Genomic DNA, 22,480 nt, shown 5'->3' with positions numbered 1-22,480 from the left:
AAAATTTATGATTAACTCCAGGAAGGAGGGAGCAGTGACTGAATGATTAAGTGAGCTTGGAGACTGTAACATTCTATTTCCTTGCTCAAATTGTGGTTATATCAGCATTTTTCACTCTAAATTCATTGTCACTCTTTAAATATTTTAAAATAGTGTATTATTCAATAAAACCAAAAAAGGCTTGGCACAGTGGCTCACACCTGTAATCCCAGCAGCTTGGGAGGCTGAGACAGAGGGGGATCAAGGATGAAGGCAGCCTCAGCAACAGTGAGGCACTAAGCAACTCAGTGAGACCCTGTCTCTAAATAAAACACAAAATAGAGCTGGCGATATGGCTCAGTGGTTCAGTGCCCCTGAATTCAATCCCTAGTACCCCACCTCCTAAAACAACAATTGTTCTCATTTATTTGGATCCTCTGTCTATCTTTTGGGGACTGAACAGGCAAGTGATCTCTTGGTCACCTGGAGTTGCTGTACATATGCAGTTGGGGTCCAGTCAATAGACACAGTGCCAGCACTCTTAAGCACTCATTTCTAACCCAGAAGTCAGCCCCAAACTTCTTTGCAACCACCTACACCTTCTTTTTTGAACCCAGGGCCTTCTGCATGCAAGGCAAGCATTTTACCAGATGAATTATATACCCAGCCCCTCCTGCAACTTCTTGAATTATCTTTTCAACTTTACCCATAAACACTCCCCTTTGAGTGCTCTCATTGCCCTCTTTCCTAGCCACATTCTATATCTACCAACCTTTCAAGCAGCCTGAGAGATACTGTCTCAGAAAATTCCCTAAGATTTCTGTGGTTGATCATAATCTTCCTTTGTGATGTAATTTTGTGAGACTGTCACTAGGTATTTGCTTAGGAAATCCTGGACTCCTTGGACTCCTCAGAGCATGTTTGTTACCAAGACCCAGCTTTTATATAACTTGTCAGCTAGGACTTCTGCAACTCTTACAAACACATGCAAGGGTCCCTTAGATGATCCTGCAAAAATGGGCAAGGGATTCTGCCATGGGGCCACAGTTTGTCCATCCTAGGTGCCAGCACTGCGATAGATAGTATAATACAGCCCTGCTCTTCCCACAAGGTAAGTGCATGTTGACAGGGTACAGAGTAATCACAAGTGCATCAGATGTTCCTGACTCAGCTTCCTGAGGGCCTGTGCTTTCTACTGTATTATACTCTTTTCAGAATGGTTCTCTGCCTTCAACACTCTAGTTGAGAAAGGAGTCATGATTGGAAGTCATTGATACTGGATGTGAAAGAGAAGGTAGAAAATCTCCAGGATGAAGACAAGTAACCAGGTTGTAACCCCTAGAGCCTGTGTGCTTAACATTCTAACAATGCCTAAGGAAGGTCATCTCTCCAGCAGCCTTCAGTGCTGTGCTCCCATGGGTTTCCCAGCAAATATATATTCCTACCTCAACTTCCTGAGAACCTGCTTGCTGAGATTCCATCCCAAGCCTGCTTTGTGCTGTTGTGACATTAAATTATGAAAATCACTGCCACCTGCTGTCTACCTATGGGTACTAACTTTCCTTGCTCACTGTCAGTGAGAATCTTTTTGTTAGTCCAGGAAGAATAATAGTTTTTGTCAAACTCTAGCCTCTCATCACTCTAAAACAGAAGTGCAAATCCCACCCCTGTTAATCTACCCTTTTGCCTTACCAAAATGAGGGCATTGTAGATTCAATGAAAAGGGAAACAGGGCTGGATGTGGTCATGTATTCAGGGAGACTGGATATGGGAGAGGGCCTTCTTCACCCGAGAACAACTATGTAGGACAAGAGGGCTTAAACAGGAAGAAGTATGACTTTCAGAGAAAAGAGGACGATGTAAGTGAAGGCTGGAAGCAGTCATTTCCAAATGGAACCCAGAGGCACAAGGCTGTGACTAGGCCCAGGTGAAAGGGAAACTCAGGGAATGGAGGCTGAAACAGGGCCCACAAGGTCTTACAGGACAGGCCTGACAGGGCCTATCATCTCTTCAGGATGCAGAAATAAATGCAAACTAGAGTGATGGATCCTGAGACCCCACTCACCCACTCATCCTCTCCCACCCTAGCATCATAGAGGGAAGTCCAATTCCAGATGCCTGTGATTTATTTCCAAAGGTGAGCTGCAGCACATAGGAAAATACACATGGCTTTTCAGTCTACATTTTTAGAGAAAATAGAATCTGTCACTGGCTTTCTCAGCCATCATCCAGTTCCATGAGGCTCTAGGACAAATGGCTTGACTCCAAGATCCCGATTTCAAAGCAGCAACTTGGTCAAGGCCTCTGGGGGTAGAAAGCAAGGGGCAACAACCCCTATGGGGATCAGGGGAGCACATGAGCAGCACTCACTGCAAAGCTAAGGCAAAGAACAGAGCTGGTTGGAGGTACCTCCCATCACCCCAAGGACATGGCTTGCTGAGGCCCAGGACCCAGACCAGGTGGGGTGGGGATGGGGGCTCTGGCCCAGCCTGGAGCAGCAGCAGGACTTTGCGTGTGTACAAGGGAATGGGATGGAGTGGGGGGCATGCTGAAGAGGCAGCCTACCAGGGGATAGAGGGGCTTCAGCTTGCACATTTCCTCTGCCCCAGTCTAACTCCCAGAAAATGGTCCCAAACCCTACAGTTGGCCCCTTGCATTAGCTATACTTCAAGTGGTGGGGGCCTTGCTCAGGTAACCTTCTACCCCCTTATCCCCTCACAATGACAGTGCAAAACATTCTCCCCTGAGTCCCCTGCACCCTCACCAGGGCTGCAGGGAAGGAGGAAAAGGAAGGTGCTAGCTGGGGGCCTCCCCCAACACCGGAAATTCCTTGCACATCTCTCGGACAATCATGCGGTCCATCTGGCACTGGGGGGAGGCTTCCTCCTCAGCCAGGATGCGCCGTAGTGTGGCCTGCAGGTCAGGCAGCCGATGGCGGTGCTGCAGGTAGGGCGTGGAGCGGACCACAGCATGCATCAGGGAGAGGTATTCCATGCGCAGCTGTGGGAAGAGCAGGTCAGCTCAGGAACCTCAAGAAGGTACTGTAACCACCACCAGAAAGGGACTGGCCACTACTGCCCCACGGACCCTAAGGCTACTGACCAACTGACACTATTTGAACATAAGGCCTGCATTTCCAGCACCCAAAATGTACCTGGCCTTCAACAGTTGCTAAATAAAGTGAACAGATCAATCATCTCAGCCAGAGTCCTAGAATGTGGCCTGCCTAGGGAAGTCCTGCCAATCCTTTAGAGGCCAAACTCTCAAGGTGTCATGTCTGTCAGTTGGAGGCCCTCTTATTCTCACCCTATCCCTCTTCTTCCTTGGAAGATCTCACAGCTTAAAACAGGGACCCACCCTCTACCTATTGCCTAGACCTGTTCTATAAGCACCAGACAAGAATATCCAATTGCAAGCTTATCACCTCCTGAACATCTCAAAAAACTCAAACCAACATATTCACCATCAAACTGAAGATCTTCCCCATCCTCTCCAAGCTGAAGGCTTTCTCATGTTCTTTATTGTAAGATAAAACAACACTATTGTCTATTTAGAAGCACAGACCTGAAATGCAGGTATCCTTTTTTGATTCCTATCTTCCAAATACCTCATATCCAATCCATCTCCAAGACCTGGATATCTTACTTTCTATGTACACCCTGAACATATCTCTAACGCTTCTCCCCCGAGCTCATACTCCCAGTACCTCTAGCTTAAGCAATTCCATCAGCCCTGTGATTTAACATCCAAGCTCTTCCTTGTTCTGAGACTCCAAATCCATTGGCCTGACTTTTTCTCTCCGCCCCCCCCCAGAGATATCCCTCATTATCTCTGACTAGAGAAATTGATATCAAAACCTCCTTTAGGCAGCATCACCTTAATTACTAATCCTGGGACTTAGACCAAGGTGCCTACACACCAAAATGCCCGTATCTAAGCAATACACAAGTACAGTAGTTTTCAGGTCTGAACCTCACTCACTACCACAAACCTCAAAAGGATATGTGGCACTAGTGGAGACCCCACTGCTTTTCTTTGATGTGTTTGCTCTCCTTATAGAAGGTGTATCACTGTACACCTTCTCGGTCTTCCAAACCTAAACTGCCTGGCCAGCTGGACTTGTGCTTCATGGATAAAACAGAAGCAATAATTTTTGTTGTTGCATTGCTGGGGATTGAACCCAGGATACTCTACCTCTGAAATACATCCCCAGCCCTTTTTATTTTTTTGAGACAGAGTCTAAGTTACTGAGGCTGGCCTTGAACTTGTGATTCTCCTGCCTCAGTCACTCAAGGAGTTGGGATTACTATGCTTAGCTCAGATGCAATCTTTTAAAATACCTTGTCTTTTGCTCTCAGCATCCACATCACACCTGTCCCCACCTGCTGTGGCTTCTGTCCATGTGATCCTGGACACCCCTCACCCCCTGACTCATCTACCTGCCTCCTGAAGTGGCCTACTCTCCCCAACATGTTCACCATTTTTTAATGCTTACTGGATCATCCCCTCTGACTTAGCACATGCACTGGTACTTCCTACCTTTAAAACACTCCCTGAACTCACATTACGTGTCTCTAGCCCTACTACCCCTGCTCCCCCATTTTTCTGTTCCCTTCACAGAAAATTTTATGAGAGTTGTTTCCATTCTAATCCTTCCTTGTTTTTACTCCCCAATAACTTCAAATTCTCTTAAACTCTCCATTCAGACTCATACTCCCACTCCATTAACACCGCTTGTCAATCAACCCCGTCCATGTGGCAAATTCAATGGCAAATTTTTAGCCCTCTTTTGGACTCCTGACTGTGTGGAGACAGCAGATCTCCTTCCTTCCAACATGTGACTAGGGCCCCTGCTCACTTGGTTTTGTTCCCGGGTTTCTCCTTACTTGTCCCTGGTGAAGCCTGAACTTCCAGTTGACCCTGCTCATCTATCTCATTTCCTAGGTGACTGCACCACTGCAGGTTTCCCGTAACATCTCTGCATGGACAGCTCCAAAACGTCCCTCTGGTTCCAACTTGCTCCTCACTGCATCCCTGATGCCCTCAGTTTGGCAGGTAGCTCCTTAATCTTGACCTATTCAAAACACAACTCTATCTTCCCAAAGTTTTCCCCATAATAATAATCAGCACTGATTTCACCTACTTGCTCAAAATAAATTCAGCAAGCTTTGCCAGATCCACATCCATCATATCCCAAACCTGACCTGTTTTCACCACCACCATGTTTCTCTCTGTCTCCTTATTTCCATTTGATATTATGTCTCCCCCATTTGGTTCAGATTCCACTCAGCTACCATCCCCATTGTGGTAACCACCAGGCACCTTGTCACCAGGTGACAGGTCTGCAATATGCCGCACAGTGATGTCAATGAGTGCCATCATGTCTGTGTGGTAGAAGATAGAAGCCGTGGCAGAGCTGCTGAACACATCCTGCAGGAACTTTAGGATAGAATGTGGTGGCTGTGGCTCATGTTTGAAGATGCGCACAGGGTCATCTAGGAAGCAAGAGTCATGGGGGTCAGAGTGATTCTTGCCAGGGTCCCAGAACCACCCCAGGAGTTAGAGGAGTCAAAGCAAGGGGTCATAGAGTAACAGGGTATCAAAGGGGTACCCACACGGATTCATGGGCCCTTACCCCCTCTGTTCAGAAGCAACAGCAGCTTCTCAGAGAAGATTTTGACATTGGCATGCTTACTCAGGGCAGCCATGATGACGTTCTGGTCAGGAGCTAAGGAAGGACATGGGTATAGACAAGAGCACAGGTGCAGAGCTTAGAAGGCTTCACGTTGGTTAACCCCCTCCCAGCTAGGACCCAACCTCACCTGGGAGGTGCAGGTTGAGAGCCAGAAGCAGGTTCATGCAGAGGTCTGGCAGCTGCTCTGTGGTGTCTGAGGGTAGCCCATCCTCAACAATGCTCAGCAGGAACTGGGCAAAGGGTGTGCCCAGGTGTTCTGGAAGAGGAGCGCACACAAGTCTGCAGTCCTATCCCTTCCCAACACTACCCAGCTTCCTGGTCTTTGAGTCTTGGGGATACTCAATCCCTACCAGGCTGTGGTCTGCATGTTCCCAAGCCTTTGGGCCCTGGGTCCTACCTCTGGAACCTGTGGTCACCTGGTCAAATGTTTGCATTCTTACCATAGTGTGCATAGGGCACTGCCTCCCCCATGGAGAAGACCATGGCCAAGACGAGAGCAGAGTAACAGAGCTTCTGGTGGTCTAGTGGAGGGAAGGTAGGCAGTCAGAGTTCCCGAAGATGGCAGAGACCCTCAGCAGAAGGTGTGAACCCTTTCCAGATGACAAGAAACAGCCCCTGCCCCTGCCTCACCCTGTGTGTCCGTCTGCATGTCCCGTGCCAGCTCCACAGGCAGCACAGATGATACAAGCGTGGAGATGATGGCTGCATCTAGGCTGCACATGGCACCAAAGCACTTCAGGAGCAGCAGCCGAAGTGACGCACGGTGTTCCTGGCAGAGGACCTTACATGCTCAGTTCCTGGAACCCCAACCCTACCTACATCCCTCCATGCCCCTTCCCTTCTGTTATGCACACACCATTTGGTAATAGGCCACCAAGGCCAAGACAGACTCAAACTCATTCCTCTTGCACATTTTCTTGCAAACTTCAGGGTCTGCATCAGTCTGTAGGGAGGAAGTAAGAGAGTCACCCAGTTTGAGCCAAGCTGTGCAGCCACATGGGGGCAAATTAAGCATGGACGTGCAGGGAAGACTCATAGGCATTAAAGAGAGATGGTGCAGGGTGGGAGACACTGCTCCACATGGTGGGCAACGTATGTGGGCCCCCACCCCGCACCAGAATATGCAGCAACTCCTCCAGATAGCAGCGAATGACACCCTCGTCCTCATACAGGGCCCAGCTACGCTGCTGGGCATCATCCTTCCGCCGGGCCAGGTCTGCAAAGATCACCTCCAGTCTCTGCTGGTCATGGCAGACCTGCCCTGAGGGCAGGGCTGAGCTCAGATCCTGGGGAGAGAAGGTGAGGTGCAGCTCAGTATACTCCCTGCTAGTGTCTGTCTCCAGGAAGTCCCCAGTATCTGGATCTGTGGGCCTACAGTCTGTGAGCTCAAGTCCGGCACTATCTACACTAGGCAGGGGGGCTCAACTTTGGTCTCGATGACCACTTAGGACAGGATTTTGCATGAGACATGTCTAGGGTTTTCTAACAACTTGTTTCTCACCTTACACCTGGATAAATACCTTCCATGAGAAGGTTTATGGACTCTGTCATTGCCTGAATGTGACTCTGACACTCCATGCCCCCATTCCACACAGAGACACCAGGCCTGTCATTGACCCACCTCTCACATTTCCCTCAAACCCTTAACCAGGCACTGGTTGCTGTGCCCAGCACAGTGTCACCAGAGAGTAGATGCTGTACTGAGGCAGCCTCCTGAGAGACCCCCCACCGATCCTAGCCCAGAGTCCCTGTACCCCCAGTACAGGACCCAGTTCCTCTACAGTTCTCACTCCCTCCTCCACAACCAGAACTGTAGGAGGAACTTAAGGTACCTTTCCCTCATCTAACCCCCAAGATATAGTCTGGACTCACTGCCCCAGTGCTGTGCCTAACCAATAGCCTTGGCAAGGTGGGGCTTGCCATTCCATGATGCCCACACACCTCATTCTCTTATTCAAGTGCCCTGTGTCCATACTTCCACGTAGCCAGAGAGAACTCCTGGCTATCCATATCTAGTCTCATTTGTCACCTGCCCCAGATCTCACCTCCTCCCATACCACCTGCTCCTTCACTGCCTGTTTTCTACCCATGCTGGCCTTCTACTTTCTCCTGTGAGCCATGCTCAGTCCTGTTCAGGGCCCTTGTCCAAACTGAATCTCTGACTAGACTGTTCTTCCTCCCTTTCTCCTTCATGGGTCAGCTCAAATGACCCAAGTGCCCAACAAAATGAAAGCCCAAAGCTTTAACTCAACAAATACTTCCACTTATAGGCTGGACAAATGTATGAGGGTGGGAACAGGGTTGGGGTGGCAGGGTGGCCTGAAGGTGAGGAGGCTCCTGGCCCACCCTCACCTTGCCCTCTACCAGCGAGAGGAGGACCTGCTCCATAACAGGTGAACTGGCTGGCACGGAGGCCTGGATGTGACCCACTATAACGCCAATGGCCACGCGGCATAATTCATGGCTCAGGCCGGTGTTTCTCCGCACAAGTTCCATCAGCTCTGCCCCAATGGTCCTCGGCACAACCGTCTCAGCCTCAGCCTTCTCCTCTGTGGTCTCTAGGCTCAAAGATCTTAGGGCCTCCAGGTCATCAGGGGTTGAGGTTGTACCAGCTGCCATCTCCTCTGCAGGGGGTTCAGGGGCTGGTTCCTTGGAGGGAGAAAGCTGGGCTTGCGACACAGTGGTGTGGGTGCCTCTACGGGGCACAGGTGGGGGCGTAGGTGAGTAACTGGGACCCAGCTCAGAGGGGCTGGAGCCTGTATAGAGCGTGTCCAAGGAGGTACTGCCGACTGAGGAACCACTGGACACAGAACTACCCCCAGAGGGCATGGTGTTACGACCACCTGTGAGCAGAGAGTAGATGCTGTACTGGGGCAGCCTCCTGAGAGACCCCACCCGTCCTAGCCCAGAGTCCCTGACCCTGACCAAGGTCACACCCCAGTACAGGACCCAGTTTCTCTAAGAGTCCCTGTCTCTACAAAGCCCAGAACTCCCACCTGCCCCAAAAGGAGGCCCTATCTTCTCTGACAGAGCAACCATTCCAAGCAAAGTGTACCCCACCCCAATTCCTCCAATCCTGCCTTCTCACCATTCCCTGAGACTATCAGTGCCTCACGATCTCGGCGTTTCACAGGTGGGGGTGGTGTGGTGGGTGCTGCCCGGCGAGGCTGTGGTGGGATCTGGGAAGACAGAAAAGAGATCTTGTGGGGACAGGTTAGAGGCTGGGACCCTAAGCTCTGGACATGGGCAAGAATATACTCTGGGTGCATCAGTGATCCAAGTGGACCCCTTGAGCCTCTGGATGAAGCCTTCAGTTCCACCCACCACCTTCTCCAGGATGCCCTCACCATGTACCTGATAGAGGCCTCCATCTGTCCCAAGATGCTCAGAACTGGGCAGGCTGTGCTGCCTTTCAAACCCAATTCGGCACACTCCATTGGGTTGCCTAGCAGCAGCAGTATCCAAATGATGGTCACTGGTAGATGGGGTCATAACTGCAACATTGGAGGCTGAGGGGCCTCTACGAGACAGGGTCTCTTTCCGATGGTAGATCAGCTTCCTAATAAAGGGTCAGGGAGACTTTTGGGGAAGAAGACCTCACAACTCCCAAAGTCCTTTCCTGGTCCCTGTGGGATGCTGGGACCACACAGCCCAGGCTTCTCACACCCCTATCTCTGCCACTGCCTACCCCACTTTGTGATATTCCATACTATCCCCAGTCCTGACTCTACACATCTTTGATCCTTAAGGACCCCACCCTTCCATGCTCATGGGAGAATCCACCCCCACTTCCCCACACTCACTGGAGGACTCCACGCTGTTCCAGGCTGTACTTGCCACCATCTCGCATGGCTGTATTGTGCACAGCCTCAATGGCCCGGTCAATGGCCTGGAGGACATCCTGTTCCAGGCCCTAAAAGTGGGTAGTGGTGATCAGTTAAACCTGGAGCTCAAGTGGGGATACTTAATCCAGACTTGGCCCAGGATGGAACCCAGGTGGAGGACCACTACAGCTGAAATCTAGAATGACAGACAAGAGCAGAGACCAAAACTGGACTATGGAATGAGGTTCTCAGACTGCACCACTCAGCGAACTGGGGTACCAGGTGACCCTAAACCAGCTTACATATTGAGGATCTTGGCTAAGATGCCTCAAAACCATGAACCTAAAGCAAAACCATAGCCCAGGAGTTCCCAGCTTGTGACCAGGAGTATATACACAGTCTATTCCTGGGCTTGGCTCAGAGCCCCAGACTGAGATGCCAAGCAGGAAACCTCCAGTGTCTGGAATCCTTAATAAGTCATTCTGATCTTGCTGACCCTTCACAAAACCAAGGTCACACCCCACAACAGCCTTATCCTCACACAGACCTTCACAGGCCCTGAGAGCAAAGAATAGACCAAAAGAACCTCCTCTCCCCATCCCTGCTTATCAGTCCTCATCCTCCCAAGCTGTCCCAGTAATTTTTTGTACCTGCCCTGGGAAGCGGCTCTGTGTTTGTGGTAAAGGAAGGACATTTGAAATGAGCCTAGTCCCTGCTCTAGGCCCTGTGTTGCCATGCCTAACAACCCAGGAATCTGGTCTACCTCACTGCATGTTATAAGTGTGGTGTGGGATCAGCTATCCCCACCCCTTCCCTATCCCTAGACACATGGTGCATCAGGCTACATAGAAGCCACAGAGCTCCTCACAGTAGGTTTGGGGAACTTCTCTGATGGAGACAGATGGACGTAAAGGTCAGCAAAGCCCCTGAGGTGGCATGGGGCATACCAGGGAACAGGTATACAAGAGAAGGAAGGGGGAATAGGAAGAGAACACACTAACACACAGAAAGTAAGACAGACCTAGAGAGAGAGAGACTCAGAGGCAGGCAGAGGGAAATAAAGCAGGAAAACTGAGAGTCAGAAACAGACTGGGAGAATTGGAGAAAGAAAGGAAAACACCCAAATGGAGAGTCAGAATGAGACAGAGATGCACAGTCAGGGAAACTGAGACACAGGGAATATGCAGAAAGAAACTGAGAGACAGTGGCAGAGAAGATGGTTGCCTCTCTGCTCTCCCCAAACAACCAGCCCCACTGGTCCTGGCTCAGGCAGAGGCTTTACAAGCCCTTGACCTATGCCCTGTGGGGAAGAGGCAGGACTTCCACAGAGGCCTCCAATGAGATCCCACCTCCAAAAGAGGCTGAGTCTGACACACTCCAGACCTAGTAGGGCTCCCTATTCTCACCACAAGCATAGCTAGATGGAATCAACCAACCCCATCTGTGAGAAAACCTCTAAGGCCCAAGACCCATCCTCTCTGGTAAGACCAGATGACATTTCCAAATTTATCCCATTATTTCTGTCTTGAACTGGGCTGGCACAATTTATTTCCTAAAGGCTAGGGACTAGGACAGGACAGGAGTGTCTGACACAGACTAGGTGTCTCAGCACCTTCCTTCCCACTGTGATCATAACATACCAGCCAGAGACACTACACCCTAGTCCCTGCAACAGGGCTACTCTTGAGGGAACAGGAACTGGGACTGCAGCCTACCTACACTGGAAGAAAATGGGGCATGGTCAGACCAGGGGAAGTCAGGAGAATTCATTTCCTTACAATGGGAACAGCCCCTATTCTTGGCTGGGGACAGGAGGGACAAGCTCCCTCAATTTCAGAGGAAGTCTAAGTCAGGGCCTGAAGCTTGTGAGGAGGCATTGCCAGGTAGTGTTAACAAGAGCTTGGTTCTTGGTTCAGAGAGTGTTCAGAAAGGGGGAGGGGTGTCTTGAAAAGAGTTTAGTGGGTGACTGAGTACAAGAAAGTGAAATACACTGAGATCCAAGGTTTGGGAGGTACCTAGGAGATGGGAGTGATCATGACTCCAGGTTTCAAATGGGAGGGGATTGAGGGCCTGGAGGATGGTTGGGGAACCATTGGTATTCTAAGGTGGCTCAGTCTCAGTAGTGAGGTGAAGAGGGTCTCAGTGGTAAAGGTAGGGGCTCCAATAGGTGGAGGAGGTGGGGGGTGGGGAAGGAAGAGTGCAGGAATTCTAGAGATCCAGGGAAGGGGTATATTAAGGGTGTGTGTGTGGGGGGGGGGGTCTCAGGAATTTGGTAATTGGATTGGAGTTTCTGAGTCTAGCTGTAGAATTCTACTCAGATGGAGGTCTCCATACTGGGGAATATGCAAGGGGAATTTGGGGTCCCAATGAGTATCAGTCCCAGAGTTAAGCTTTTAGTAGCTTAAGCTTTTGGTAAGTCTGGTCTAAGATGTCAAGGGTCTATCTAGTCTCTTGCAGGGATTGCTGACCCTAGAAGTCCCAGTCTTCATGGGTCTTAGGTCTCAGGGTCAGGTTCTCAAAACTGTCTCCTGAAGGATCTGGAGCCCCTGGGTCGGTTCTATCAGCCTGTGAAAGGGCCCAGTCTCAAAGGCCACTAAAGCGGGCAGGGGAGGGGCACTCACCTGCAGGCGATGCAGGTAGGCAGGCGGCACGTAGCCTGTCTCGCCACTGCGCGCCCGCGCCGCTAGCCACCAGTGCGCGCTGCTACGCTCCAGGACCAGGAAGGTCTCGCCCGCGGCGAACGCTAACGCGTTGGGCTCCGCCGAACGGAACGCGTACAGCGCACGGTACATGGGGCCGATTTGGGCCGCGCCGGTGCAAGGTACGCGGCGGGAACTGCTGAGCTAGGACACCAGGCCCGGCAGTGCCGCGCCGCGCTCGCCACGCCCCGTGACACTCAACGCGTGCGTGCGCGCGCGCGCCCGCCCTCCGCAGCCCCGCCCCGAGTGTCAACCCACGCAGTGGCGCGGGCGCCCCCTGTCGGCCCCAGAGACGCGGCGAGGAGGGGCTCAAGAGATTACTTTCTCTGCAGCGTTACCTCTTAGATTCAGGGCCGTTGATACATGGCCCCGGACTTGGCTTCCCTCACACGCCCTTGGACTCCCATTTTGCTCAAATCCCAACGCTGCGGCCCTTCCTATATCCTGATGAAGATGTGTTCGGCTCTTAGCCTGTGTGCCCTGACTGTCCGGGGCAAGTGGGTACTGACCTACTAACTGTAAAGATGGTAACTTGGACAAGGTGCTTTCATTATAGGTTTCAGGAAGTGTGAGGATGGAGCATATGAGAATAGAAACCACTTCGGACTATATCCCTGTTCAAAGTCCTCCCATCTTTGCTCTCCTTGCCCCATCACCCTGAGTAGTCAAGCTCCCGCCACTATCAATCGCTATCATCTTACTTTTTAATTTTATTTATAGGACTTAAACTCCCAGATTATCTTACTTCGGATGCCCCTTTCTGAGGGCAGACAGGAGAGCTGGAAGAAGGTGGGGAGTGGAATGCCATATAGCTGTAAAGAATGTTTGTCCCATCCAACAGTCAGCCCAAACCTCCTTAGTGAGTTCCTGAGAAGCCCAGGGAATATGCCCCAAAGGGTTCTGGGGATACACTCTCCACTGGGAGCAGGTGTGGACAAAAGGCTAGTGTATGCAGCTGACCTGTTTTTAGGTATGGTGGAGGTAGGCCTAGTGGGTCTTGGAGAGGAGGTGGCTGGAAAGTTCAGGTGAGGGACAGAGCTACTAGAACCTGACAACCAGACCCTGGCTTCTCTGCACTAGATCCGGCTCTGCAATTCCAGAAGCTCCCTCGGAGGGACCCTCCTCCTCCTCCCAGAGCCCCTGCAGGCCCAGAGGAGTAGTAGTTAGGGGCTGCACTTCACTGACTGAACATTTTTTTTTTTTTTTTTTTGTGGTGCGGAGGATTGAACCCAGCACCTTGTGCATACAATGCAAACACTCTTCCAGCTGAGCTATATCCCCAGCCCTGCACTGCCTGAACTTTTGTGAGGGATGAGACTGGTTAATTGCGGTAGAGCCCAGGGCTGGGTAGAAGTAGTGACAGGTGGTGTGGGTAAGAGGATCAGCCTACCCATAACCCCTTTTATTGTGCCCTCCAACACCAGGCCCCTTTTTCACACAGCCTATGGCTGCCAGCGGACCACAGCCTAGTGTTACTTCAAACCCCAGTATTGGATACAGGACATCTGACATCACAGTCTTCAGCTTATTAGTTGCTGCCAGTGGACAGGAGGGAACAAGAGCTAAACCTAGGGGTGGGGATACTGGTAGAGTGCTTGCCTCACACGTACAAGGTCCTGGGTTCAATCCTCAGCACCATCAGAAAAAAAAAAAAAAAAAGCTAGACCTAAAGTTTGGAGCTTCTGCTGCCTAACTTTGGCTTAAGCTGCTACATAGGGTCAAAGTATAGTGTCAAAGTATAGTTTTGCTGTATGCATATACATGACTGTATGACCAATGTGATTCTGCAACCTGTACACTCAGAAAAATGAGAAATTATACCCCATTTGATTCAAATGTATGATATGTCAAGGTCATTGTACTGTCATGTGTAATTAATTAAAACAAACAAACAAAAAGTATAGTTTCTAGGTAGGGATAATGAAAGACAACCAGCACAGATCAGGAAGACCTGGCTAAGGTAGGTCTATAGAGTTTTCTTTTTTGGTGACCTCAGGGTGCTAGGTTGAAACCAAGCCAAGACACTGTGGTAACTCTGGAATCCATGGGGGGTTAGAAATAGCCAGGGGGGTAGAAATATTACAGAGCCAGGGAAGAGGTCACAACACATGGTAAGCTTCTGAGGTTTAGGAGGGGTGCTACATGCCCTGGGAAAGAACAACAACAACATGGATACAATAAACAAAAAGATCTGTATTAGAACATTTACACTCAGGGAACAAAGAGGTATCTGCATCATCAAATGTGGAATGTTGAAGAAATAGTTAAAATAAATAAAGACTCCCGAGTGCAGCTGGAGCGGGCTCGGGTTGGGGCTCAGAGAGGCCACTGCACATCAGCTCCAGGCTGCAGGGACCCCTACCTGGCCATACTGGCCTCCTCCCTGACGCAGCACAGCTGTGTCTGGGACACAGAGTCTCTCTCAAGTACTGGAGCAACCAGCAAGTTCACTCTCCACTCTCCTCACTTATCTCTGTGACAATGTCTATCAGGCTCTGGAGCCCAAAGATATAGCCAGCATCCTGGCCCTCATGCACCACACTGTCCTCGCCATACAGCCTGCAAGTGGTGTGAGCAAAGTCGATCATGCGCACATCCACTGAGCTGGCACCAATGGGCTTGTAGGCATAGGCACCAGCAGACTCATCAGCTGACTCCTCTGACAGGTCCTCCAAGTCCTCCTCATCCGAGTCCAGGGCCACTTCAGGCCACTCTTTGCCATCATAGATAACCAACAGGGAGCTTGAGTAGAAGCGGTAGGATTCCTGTCTTTCCAACACTGCCTTGAGCTCAGCCAGCTTCTTGAGCACAGGGCCCAGGAGCTCTCGACGCAGGTACCGACCATTGTGGAAGAACTGGAAAAGTGCTTCCTTGAAGCCCTGCACTGATAGTTTCCGCCCATGGTACTTGTTCATGAACATAAGCTGCCCAGTGCCTGCCTGGTATACCTGTGGGGAGATCAGCAAGTCAGTGGATGAGGCTTGGACACTGGGGTGGGGGAAGGTGATGGTGATGTGACATCTGGGATCTGCTCCTATTTTTTCTTTTGTAGTACTGGGGATTGAACCCAGGACTCCATGAATACTAGGCAAGCACTATTCCACTATACATTCCTCGCTCTTTGTAAAATTTTGAGACAGGGTCTCACTAAGTTGAGGCTGGCTCAAACTTGGAATTCTCCTGCCTCAGTCTCCTGAATAGCTGGGATCAAATTGTGTACCACTGCACCAGGCTCTGGATCTGACTGTTTGTTAATAAGCACACCAAGTCACACATGAGCTGCTGTCTTCTCTGATCAGCATCAACCTGCAATGCAGCCATCTGACCTGGGTTAAATTATTGTACATCTGGGTCAGTGGAGACAGACTAATCCTCTTGTCTTTTTCTCTACTTCTGTCTATAGGTTCTGGACTCAGCCTACCAGGACAGTCTCAGAGAAATTACCCAGACATAAAATACATGCTTTCTTTTCTTTCTTTCTTTCTTTTAACCAGAAAGCATCAAATTCATATAGGGTCATTCTGAAATCTTTAGAACAAATAAAACTACACCACAGTGGGGAAGCAGCAGCTACTGGATTCCCTAGCTAGCCCTTGTCTTGCACCAGCACACTACTCACCTGCATGCCACACACACGCACACCAATGACTGCAGATGTGCTCTGCTGACATTTTCGGATCTGGTTAGCTGCTTTCTCCTCTGAAGCATCATCACCATGCTGGCGTGTGCCCATCTTAAGGTCCAAGACACAAGGCACCTCATAGCGGGAAGTCAGGTTCTCCAGTAATATAAATTCTAAGTGGTTAAGAACTACATCCCCAAGAGAAAGTGCTACACATGATACCTTGGCACAGGGAATTGTGTGTGAATGCAGTGACCCAGAGAAGCCTAACCCCACAGGGGGCTCCATTAATTGTGCTGTCTCCTATATAGAGTGCCCACAGCTAACTAAAGAGCTAAGAGGAACTTCTTGTTAGGGAACTGGCATGAGAGCAGCTAGTGTCTAGACTTGATACAGGCCTGAGGTGCTCCAGCCTTAGGAGACAAGATTTCCTGAATTCAGCTATGTGTAGGATCAGAGTACAATAGCATACTGTCCTCAATTATACATAGAATGAGCTCAGTAAATCCTGCAGCCTTAGATATAAATTGTAAACTTCAATACAAATTCATAAAAAATATTTGTCTTGAAAAAACTGTTTCCCAAGCTGTGTGCATGGAAAATGTCTAGAAATAATGACCAGAAATAATAAATACCCCTAGTATGGTCTATTTCCCATTAATAGAAACCAGTGGTCCTTAGAGTAGGAATGGTAAACTACAGTCCACTGCACATTGTTGTACAATCTATGAGCTAGTAGTGGTTTTTACATTTTTAAGAGATCAAAATAAATATAATACTTTATGATCCATGAAAATTGATATTCAACTGGAGTGACAATAAGTATTTACTGGAACACAACTACACTAGTTTATTTAAATATATAGTGGCACATATGTATGTGCCACAACACCTAAAGATTTATTTGGCCCTTTACTGAAAAGATTCACTGACCCCTGCCTTAGGGGAATAGTTTGAGTTCACATCTGGAGCAGGAAATATACATGGTCATTTCCTAGACCCTTTTTCATACTAGAAAGCAAGATAACTATCATAGATTACCACCACTGTGTCAAACTTGGTAAAGGTAACAACTGCAATGGATTAAAACACAAATATATAAACCATACCTCAAGCATATAGTTGATGAGGAAAAATTTTGTTTTATAGGAAGTTTCCAGCTTGTGAATAACAAAATTAGAAAACTACCTAATGAAAAATTAGATCTAAGGCAAAGAGAAAGACTCTGCTTCCCAATGGACATGTACAATATAATTTCTTGGGGATTACTGCTCCCATTCCCACAAACTGAAACCAAATCAGTTCTTTAGATCTTTAAATCAAGCCTTTAGATCCAATCATCACCTACTGAAGACATCATATATGAATACATGACCAATGTAACTACACATCACATACAACCACAAAAATGGGAAGTAGAGCTGGCATTTGTAGCTCAGTGGTTGAGAACTTTCCTTGTGTGCGTGAGGCACTGGGTTCTATCTTCAGCACCATGTAAGAATAAATAAATAAAATAAAGCTAAAAAAATGGGAAGTAATACTCCATGTATGTATGAAAAATACTGTCATGTATAACTAAAAAGAACAAAAAAAGTTAAAAAATTAAAAATTAAAAAAAACAGTGGAAGGGGCTGGGGTTGTGGCTTAGTGGTAGAGCACATGCCTTGCATCTTGTGAAGCACTGGTTACCATTATTAGCATCACATTAAAAATAAAAAATTACAAAAAAAAAAAAAAAACAGTGGAAACAGAGGGGACACAGTAAACATGTAGGAATACAATCAGTAAAACCCAGATCATAGAAAACTCTAAAAAAGAGTTTTTTTTTTTTTGTAATAGGGATTGAATGCAGGGGCACTTAACCACTTAGCCACATCCCCAGCCCTTTTTTATATTTTATTAGAGACAGGGTCTCACTGAATTGCTTTAGGCTTCGCTAAGTTGCTGAGGCTGGCTTTGAACTTGTGATCCTCCTGCCTCAGCCTCCTGAGTTGCTGGGATTACAGATGTGCACCACCACAGCTGGTAAGACATCATTTCTTTCTCTTTTTTTAAATATATTTTTTAGTTGTAGATGGACACAATACCTTTATTTATTTATTTATTTTTATGTGGCGCCGAGGATTAAACCAGTGCCTCACATGTGCTAGGCAAGTGCTCTACCACTGAACCACAACCCCATCCTAGACCCAGTTTCTTTGATAAGAAATTTAAAAAAAAAAGGCAGCAGGGCATGGTGGCACATGACTATAACTCCAGCCACTCCAAAGTTAAGAGGCCAACCTGGGCAATTAGTGAGACATAACCTCAAAAAAAAAAAAGGCTAGTGAGGCTGAGGTTGTAGCTCAGTGGTAGAGTGCTTGCCTAGCATGGAAGGCACTGAGTTTGACCCTTAGCACCACATAATAAAAGGTATTATATCCATCTACAACAACAAAAAGTCTAGACATACAGCTCAGGGGTACAGTGATCCTGTGTTGCACAGAAAGGAAGGAAGGAATTATTTAATTAATTTCTAAGGAAAAATGAGAGTGGTATTTAAAGACTTAAACATTTCGATCCAATGCAACTTACGTGAATTCCTATTCTAACAAATAATAAAAACATACTCTCTGAGACAATTAGAAAAATGTGAACATGAATTAGGTAGTTTATAGTTAGGAATTACCAATTTTTAAGAAATAAAAATGCGGGGGTGCTGGGGTTGTGGCTCAGTGGTAGAAGTGCTTGCCTAGCATGCAACAAGGCACTGGGTTCAATCCTCAGCACCACATAAATGTAAAATAAAGATATTGTGTCCACCTAAAACTTAAGAATGAAAAAAGAAAAGAAATGAAAATAGTGTTCAACTGTTAAAATAGTCTCATCTTTTAGAGATACACGTTAAGTTACACACAGATGAAATTATATAGCTCAGATTTGCTTTGAAAAGAGTATAGGTGGAAAAAATCTTCTGTTTAAAAACCAGGGGCTGGGTCTGAGGCTCGGTGGTAGAGCATTTGCCTGGCATGTGTGAGGCACTGGGTTCAATCCTCAGTACCACATAAAAACAAATAGACAAAACAAAGGTATTGTGTTCATCTACAACTAAAAAAAAAAAAAGTTCAGTGGTAAAGAGTATTTGCCTAGCATGCATAAAGCCCTGGGTTTCATCCATCCCCCAGCACAACCAAAAAGTCCAGGTATGAAGGGTAGTGGGTAAATAGAGAAAGTCATGACACAAGACTGACATAAGTGGGTTAACTGCCAAACCTGGGTGGAGAAATACTCTGTCAATGCATTATTCTAACATATTTTCCTTAATAAAAGTTAAAAATATATAAAACAACCTCAGTTCTGAAGATTTTCAACCCATAAGGTTAAAAAAAAAGAAGGATCCTGGCATAGCTCATATGCCAGACTGGTGAACCAGAACTGAAAGGTTAGTTTTCTCTTAACTTAATCCCTTTAGTTCAAGACGATTTGGGAATCTTCTGCAGGAATTTGCAAACAGGGATAAGCTCTGTGCCATCTTCCCTAGGCTATCTAAAGTACACCTGATGTAAGGTGGCCCCTTCACGAGATATCCCTCATTCCCAGAAACCCCTTATCCCCCATTCCCTACCACCTACACTCAGAGGCCAGTCCCTAGCCCTAAGAGAAGCAATACCTATCCATGAGCATCACAGAAGTTTTCTGGCACAACCCCAATAGAGGAAATTCAATTAAGACTTAATAGACCCAACCACTCTCTTCAAGCCCTCCACACTTTCCCTCCTCTCCCCAACAAGGTAGGGATGTCCCATGAACAAAGGATACTGTACTGGTTCCGATGCTTTGCATTCTCCTTCATTCTCTGTAACTGTTGCTGGTGACATTTCATGCTCCAAGGATTATAGTGTTTGAGCTGGGAACTTATACTCCCCTTTTTTTCTACACTGTAGTATAAGACTTCAGATTTCTTTAGCCATTCAAATTCTTCTTCTAACTTATGGCTATGAAGATATAAGGTTCCAATAAGTCATAATGTCAAAAAATTCAGTGTCAAAGATGCATGAGGGAGCTTTCTGGAGTAATGAAAAGTTAGATATTTTGATATAGTGATGGTTACAAACTCATTAAACACTTTATTTATTTATTTTTTTTTAAGAGAGAGAGAGAGAGAGAGAATTTTAATATTTATTTTTTTTTAGTTTTCGGCAGACACAACATCTTTGTTTGTATGTGGTGCTGAGGATCGAACCCGGGCTGCACGCATGCTAGGCGAGCGCGCTACCGCTTGAGCCACATCCCCAGCCCCATCATTAAACACTTTAAATGGGTACATTTTATCATTGTACCTCATTATCATGAGGTCTATTTTATCTCATTAAAGTTAATTAAGGGGCCATGCCATCACTATTTTCTACAACAAGGGAAACCTAAGAAGCAAGATCAGCCTCTGCCTCCCAACTTCCAAGTCAGGCAGCTTCTATTCCCCTATTCTAGGCAATACCCTCAAACCCACATGTGGTACACAGGTTCATCTGACTTCCCATCTGGAGACTGGGAAAATCTTAGGTGAAATCCCATATAAATAAGTTAATCTACTTGGCCACATTATTTATATATATATATATATATATATATATATATATATATATATATATATATATATATTTTGGTACCAGGGATTGAACTCAGGGGCACTCAACCACTGAGCCATATCCCCAGCCCTATTTTGTATTTTATTTAGAGACAGGGACTCACTGAGTGAGTTGCTTAGTGCCTCGCCATTTTTGAGACTGGCTTTAACTCGTGATCCAGCCTTCCGAGCCCCTGGGATTACAGGCATGTACCACCACGTCTGGCCATATTTGATATTTTAACAAGCTTTGCTAACGTATGGTACTTGAAAACTCTGCCCAAACAGATCCTTGAGTTTCACAAATGTCCCCCATAATTAGTAAGCAACCTGAAGTAAAGGGGTAGGTAACTCCTGTCACATCTACAGGACCCAGGCTATAGCCTGGCACAGAGCAGCAGTTGAAGGAATGTACACTAAATCTCTTTTTACAGCTACTGCTTCAGCTGTTAACCAAAAATGGCATGCCCTAACCCAGAAGTTAATTAAAGAGATGCTGGGCATGCCATGTGGGAACTAACCATTGAAAGACAAGGCACCTATAAGCCCACCATGAATTTTCACCTCCAGGGAACTCAGTCAGCTATAACTAAGAACCCCAACACTGACCTTCCCACAGAGTCCAAGGATTCCCCTATTAGTGTACCTACCTCTTCATCTTCTCCTCTTTCCGGTGCTGGCGCACCCAGTCCTTGGGGGTCTTTTCCGTTTCTAGCATGTGATGTTTTTTGTTTGTCCACCTTAGAAGCTTACTTTTTGGTTCACAGTCTGAATTGTCTACAAAGTCCACAGTTCCGTGGTCCCCTTTTAATGGATACGCTATTAAACACAAGTTCCTGTCTTCATCTTCTTCAAAGCGCACAGATACCACACCTGGAAATGGGGCGAGGAGCAGAAGGAGCTTTAATTCCACAGAAAGATGCTTTCTAAATAACATGATTGTAACATTTGTTGTTTTTCTTACCCTGTTCCTTAGTCTCTATGTTGCCAGAGGCCCCAAACTCATCTGCAAACCTAACAAATATCAAAACAGCTAGAAAAAAATGACACCATACAAGACAAGCGATTAGGGAGCAAACATGGCTGAGAGTCTTCCTCTCTAATGCACTCAACAAGGCAAGAGCCAAAGAATTACAAGACACATTTTTCCATCATTGAAAATGTTTTATTAATTTTTGTGTAACTCTTCTAATACTAAGAGAGATGCAAAAACATTGCTCTTTATATCTTGTGGAAATTTTTAATGCCCTGAACAGAAACTCCGACCGCCTGGAAGCTTGCTTTAAGGCAGAACCTGAACGCAAGGAAACACAAGTTTGTCACAGGGTAAGAGGCATCTAAAAGTAAGGAAGACTGGGTAAGCAAAGCAAAATAAAGGGGCAAACAAAACAAACCACACAGCACAACAGACACCCTAGCAAAGGCTTACTGTAGCACCCCCACTTAGGTAGGTGCCTCAAGCCTTTTGTCCTTCTCAAATATGCTTTTTATTAGTCTTTGCAGTTTCTTGTCACAAAAATAAATAAATAAGTAAATAATCAAATACAAGATAGATAGGGTTGGACCAGGAGGACAGACACATTGTGGCCTTGAAAGCAGCTCTCCACCCTTGAGTCTCTAGAACCTGCCATGTGTAATTAGACAGTCTTTGAGGAGGGAGCTGTCAGTAGGAGCATTTCAGCAGGTGCCGATGAGTGCCTTACAACCGACTGGCTGAACACCTTTCCTCCCAGGCCTCTCTGCCCCAGGATCACTCAATCTGCTCAGTCCTTGCTGCCCGCCCGCTTGCTTGCTGCAGGGGAATGCGTGCTGAGAGAGATGACACTTCTGAGGTAGCCCCCAGCTCTAGGTGCAGAGGAGCCAAGGTGGGGATTTCAGGGGACCACACTTCCCTGTGGCCATGGGGAAAAGGACCAGAGGAAAAAAGGGGGCAAGGGTGGCCAGCTAACAAGGGAACTCTGGCTTTGTCCTGGAAAAAACAAGAGAAGGACCAAGTGAGGGCCCACAACTCCCCCCACCCCCACCCTAACACACATGCATTTCAGAGTACAGAGAGGT

At 47.4% G+C, this 22,480-nt stretch overlaps 2 protein-coding genes across 7 annotated transcripts in view; both read right to left on the bottom strand.

Annotated features, from left to right (window-relative positions):
• Nucleotides 1–2,087: 2,087 nt before the first annotated feature.
• Nckipsd (NCK interacting protein with SH3 domain) lies at nucleotides 2,088–12,363 on the bottom strand. 2 transcript variants are annotated; one of them, XM_027933976.3, is made up of 13 exons: nucleotides 12,120–12,363; nucleotides 9,478–9,587; nucleotides 9,029–9,233; nucleotides 8,763–8,853; nucleotides 8,027–8,517; nucleotides 6,790–6,960; nucleotides 6,531–6,617; nucleotides 6,305–6,443; nucleotides 6,115–6,195; nucleotides 5,802–5,930; nucleotides 5,615–5,707; nucleotides 5,302–5,474; nucleotides 2,088–2,979 (listed from the first exon to the last, which is right to left on the bottom strand). In XM_027933976.3, the coding sequence occupies exons 1-13, from the start codon at nucleotides 12,288–12,290 to the stop codon at nucleotides 2,776–2,778; spliced, it is 2,145 nt and encodes a 714-aa protein (XP_027789777.1). In that variant the 5' UTR covers nucleotides 12,291–12,363; the 3' UTR covers nucleotides 2,088–2,775. The 2 variants fall into 2 exon arrangements, with proteins under 2 accessions (XP_027789777.1, XP_027789778.1); XM_027933977.2 differs by lacking the exon at nucleotides 5,615–5,707.
• A 2,007-nt stretch (nucleotides 12,364–14,370) lies between these two features.
• The window catches only part of Ip6k2 (inositol hexakisphosphate kinase 2), a 31,277-nt gene continuing 23,167 nt past the window's right edge, over nucleotides 14,371–22,480 (bottom strand). For 4 of the 5 annotated variants that reach the window (XM_027933695.2, XM_071615749.1, XM_034637392.2 and 1 more), the window contains 5 exons: nucleotides 21,387–21,455; nucleotides 21,073–21,295; nucleotides 19,618–19,793; nucleotides 15,817–15,992; nucleotides 14,371–15,145 (listed from right to left, as the gene is read on the bottom strand). In XM_027933695.2, coding sequence (XP_027789496.1) covers nucleotides 14,645–15,145; nucleotides 15,817–15,992; nucleotides 19,618–19,793; nucleotides 21,073–21,295; nucleotides 21,387–21,455 — 1,145 coding nt within the window. In that variant the 3' untranslated portion in view covers nucleotides 14,371–14,644. The remainder of the gene's footprint in view (nucleotides 15,146–15,816; nucleotides 15,993–19,617; nucleotides 19,794–21,072; nucleotides 21,296–21,386; nucleotides 21,456–22,480) is intronic. The other variant, XM_027933694.2, reaches the window with a different exon arrangement.

The sequence above is a fragment of the Marmota flaviventris genome, chromosome 8, assembly GCF_047511675.1.
Source record: "Marmota flaviventris isolate mMarFla1 chromosome 8, mMarFla1.hap1, whole genome shotgun sequence".
NCBI classification, from domain to species: Eukaryota; Metazoa; Chordata; class Mammalia; order Rodentia; family Sciuridae; genus Marmota; species Marmota flaviventris.
The sequence above is the reverse complement of the archived record's forward strand: the minus strand, read 5'-3'. Positions and strand labels throughout refer to the sequence as shown.

Coding starts and splice junctions, on each gene's coding strand:
- Nckipsd (XM_027933976.3), bottom strand. CDS start 12,290: ATGTACCGTGCGCTGTACGCGTTCCGTTCGGCGGAGCCCAACGCGTTA. Junction 9,234..9,477: donor GAACAGCGTGGAGTCCTCCA/GTGAGTGTGGGG, acceptor ACCCTTTATTAG/GAAGCTGATCTACCATCGGA. Junction 5,931..6,114: donor AGTGCCCTATGCACACTATG/GTAAGAATGCAA, acceptor CTCCTCTTCCAG/AACACCTGGGCACACCCTTT.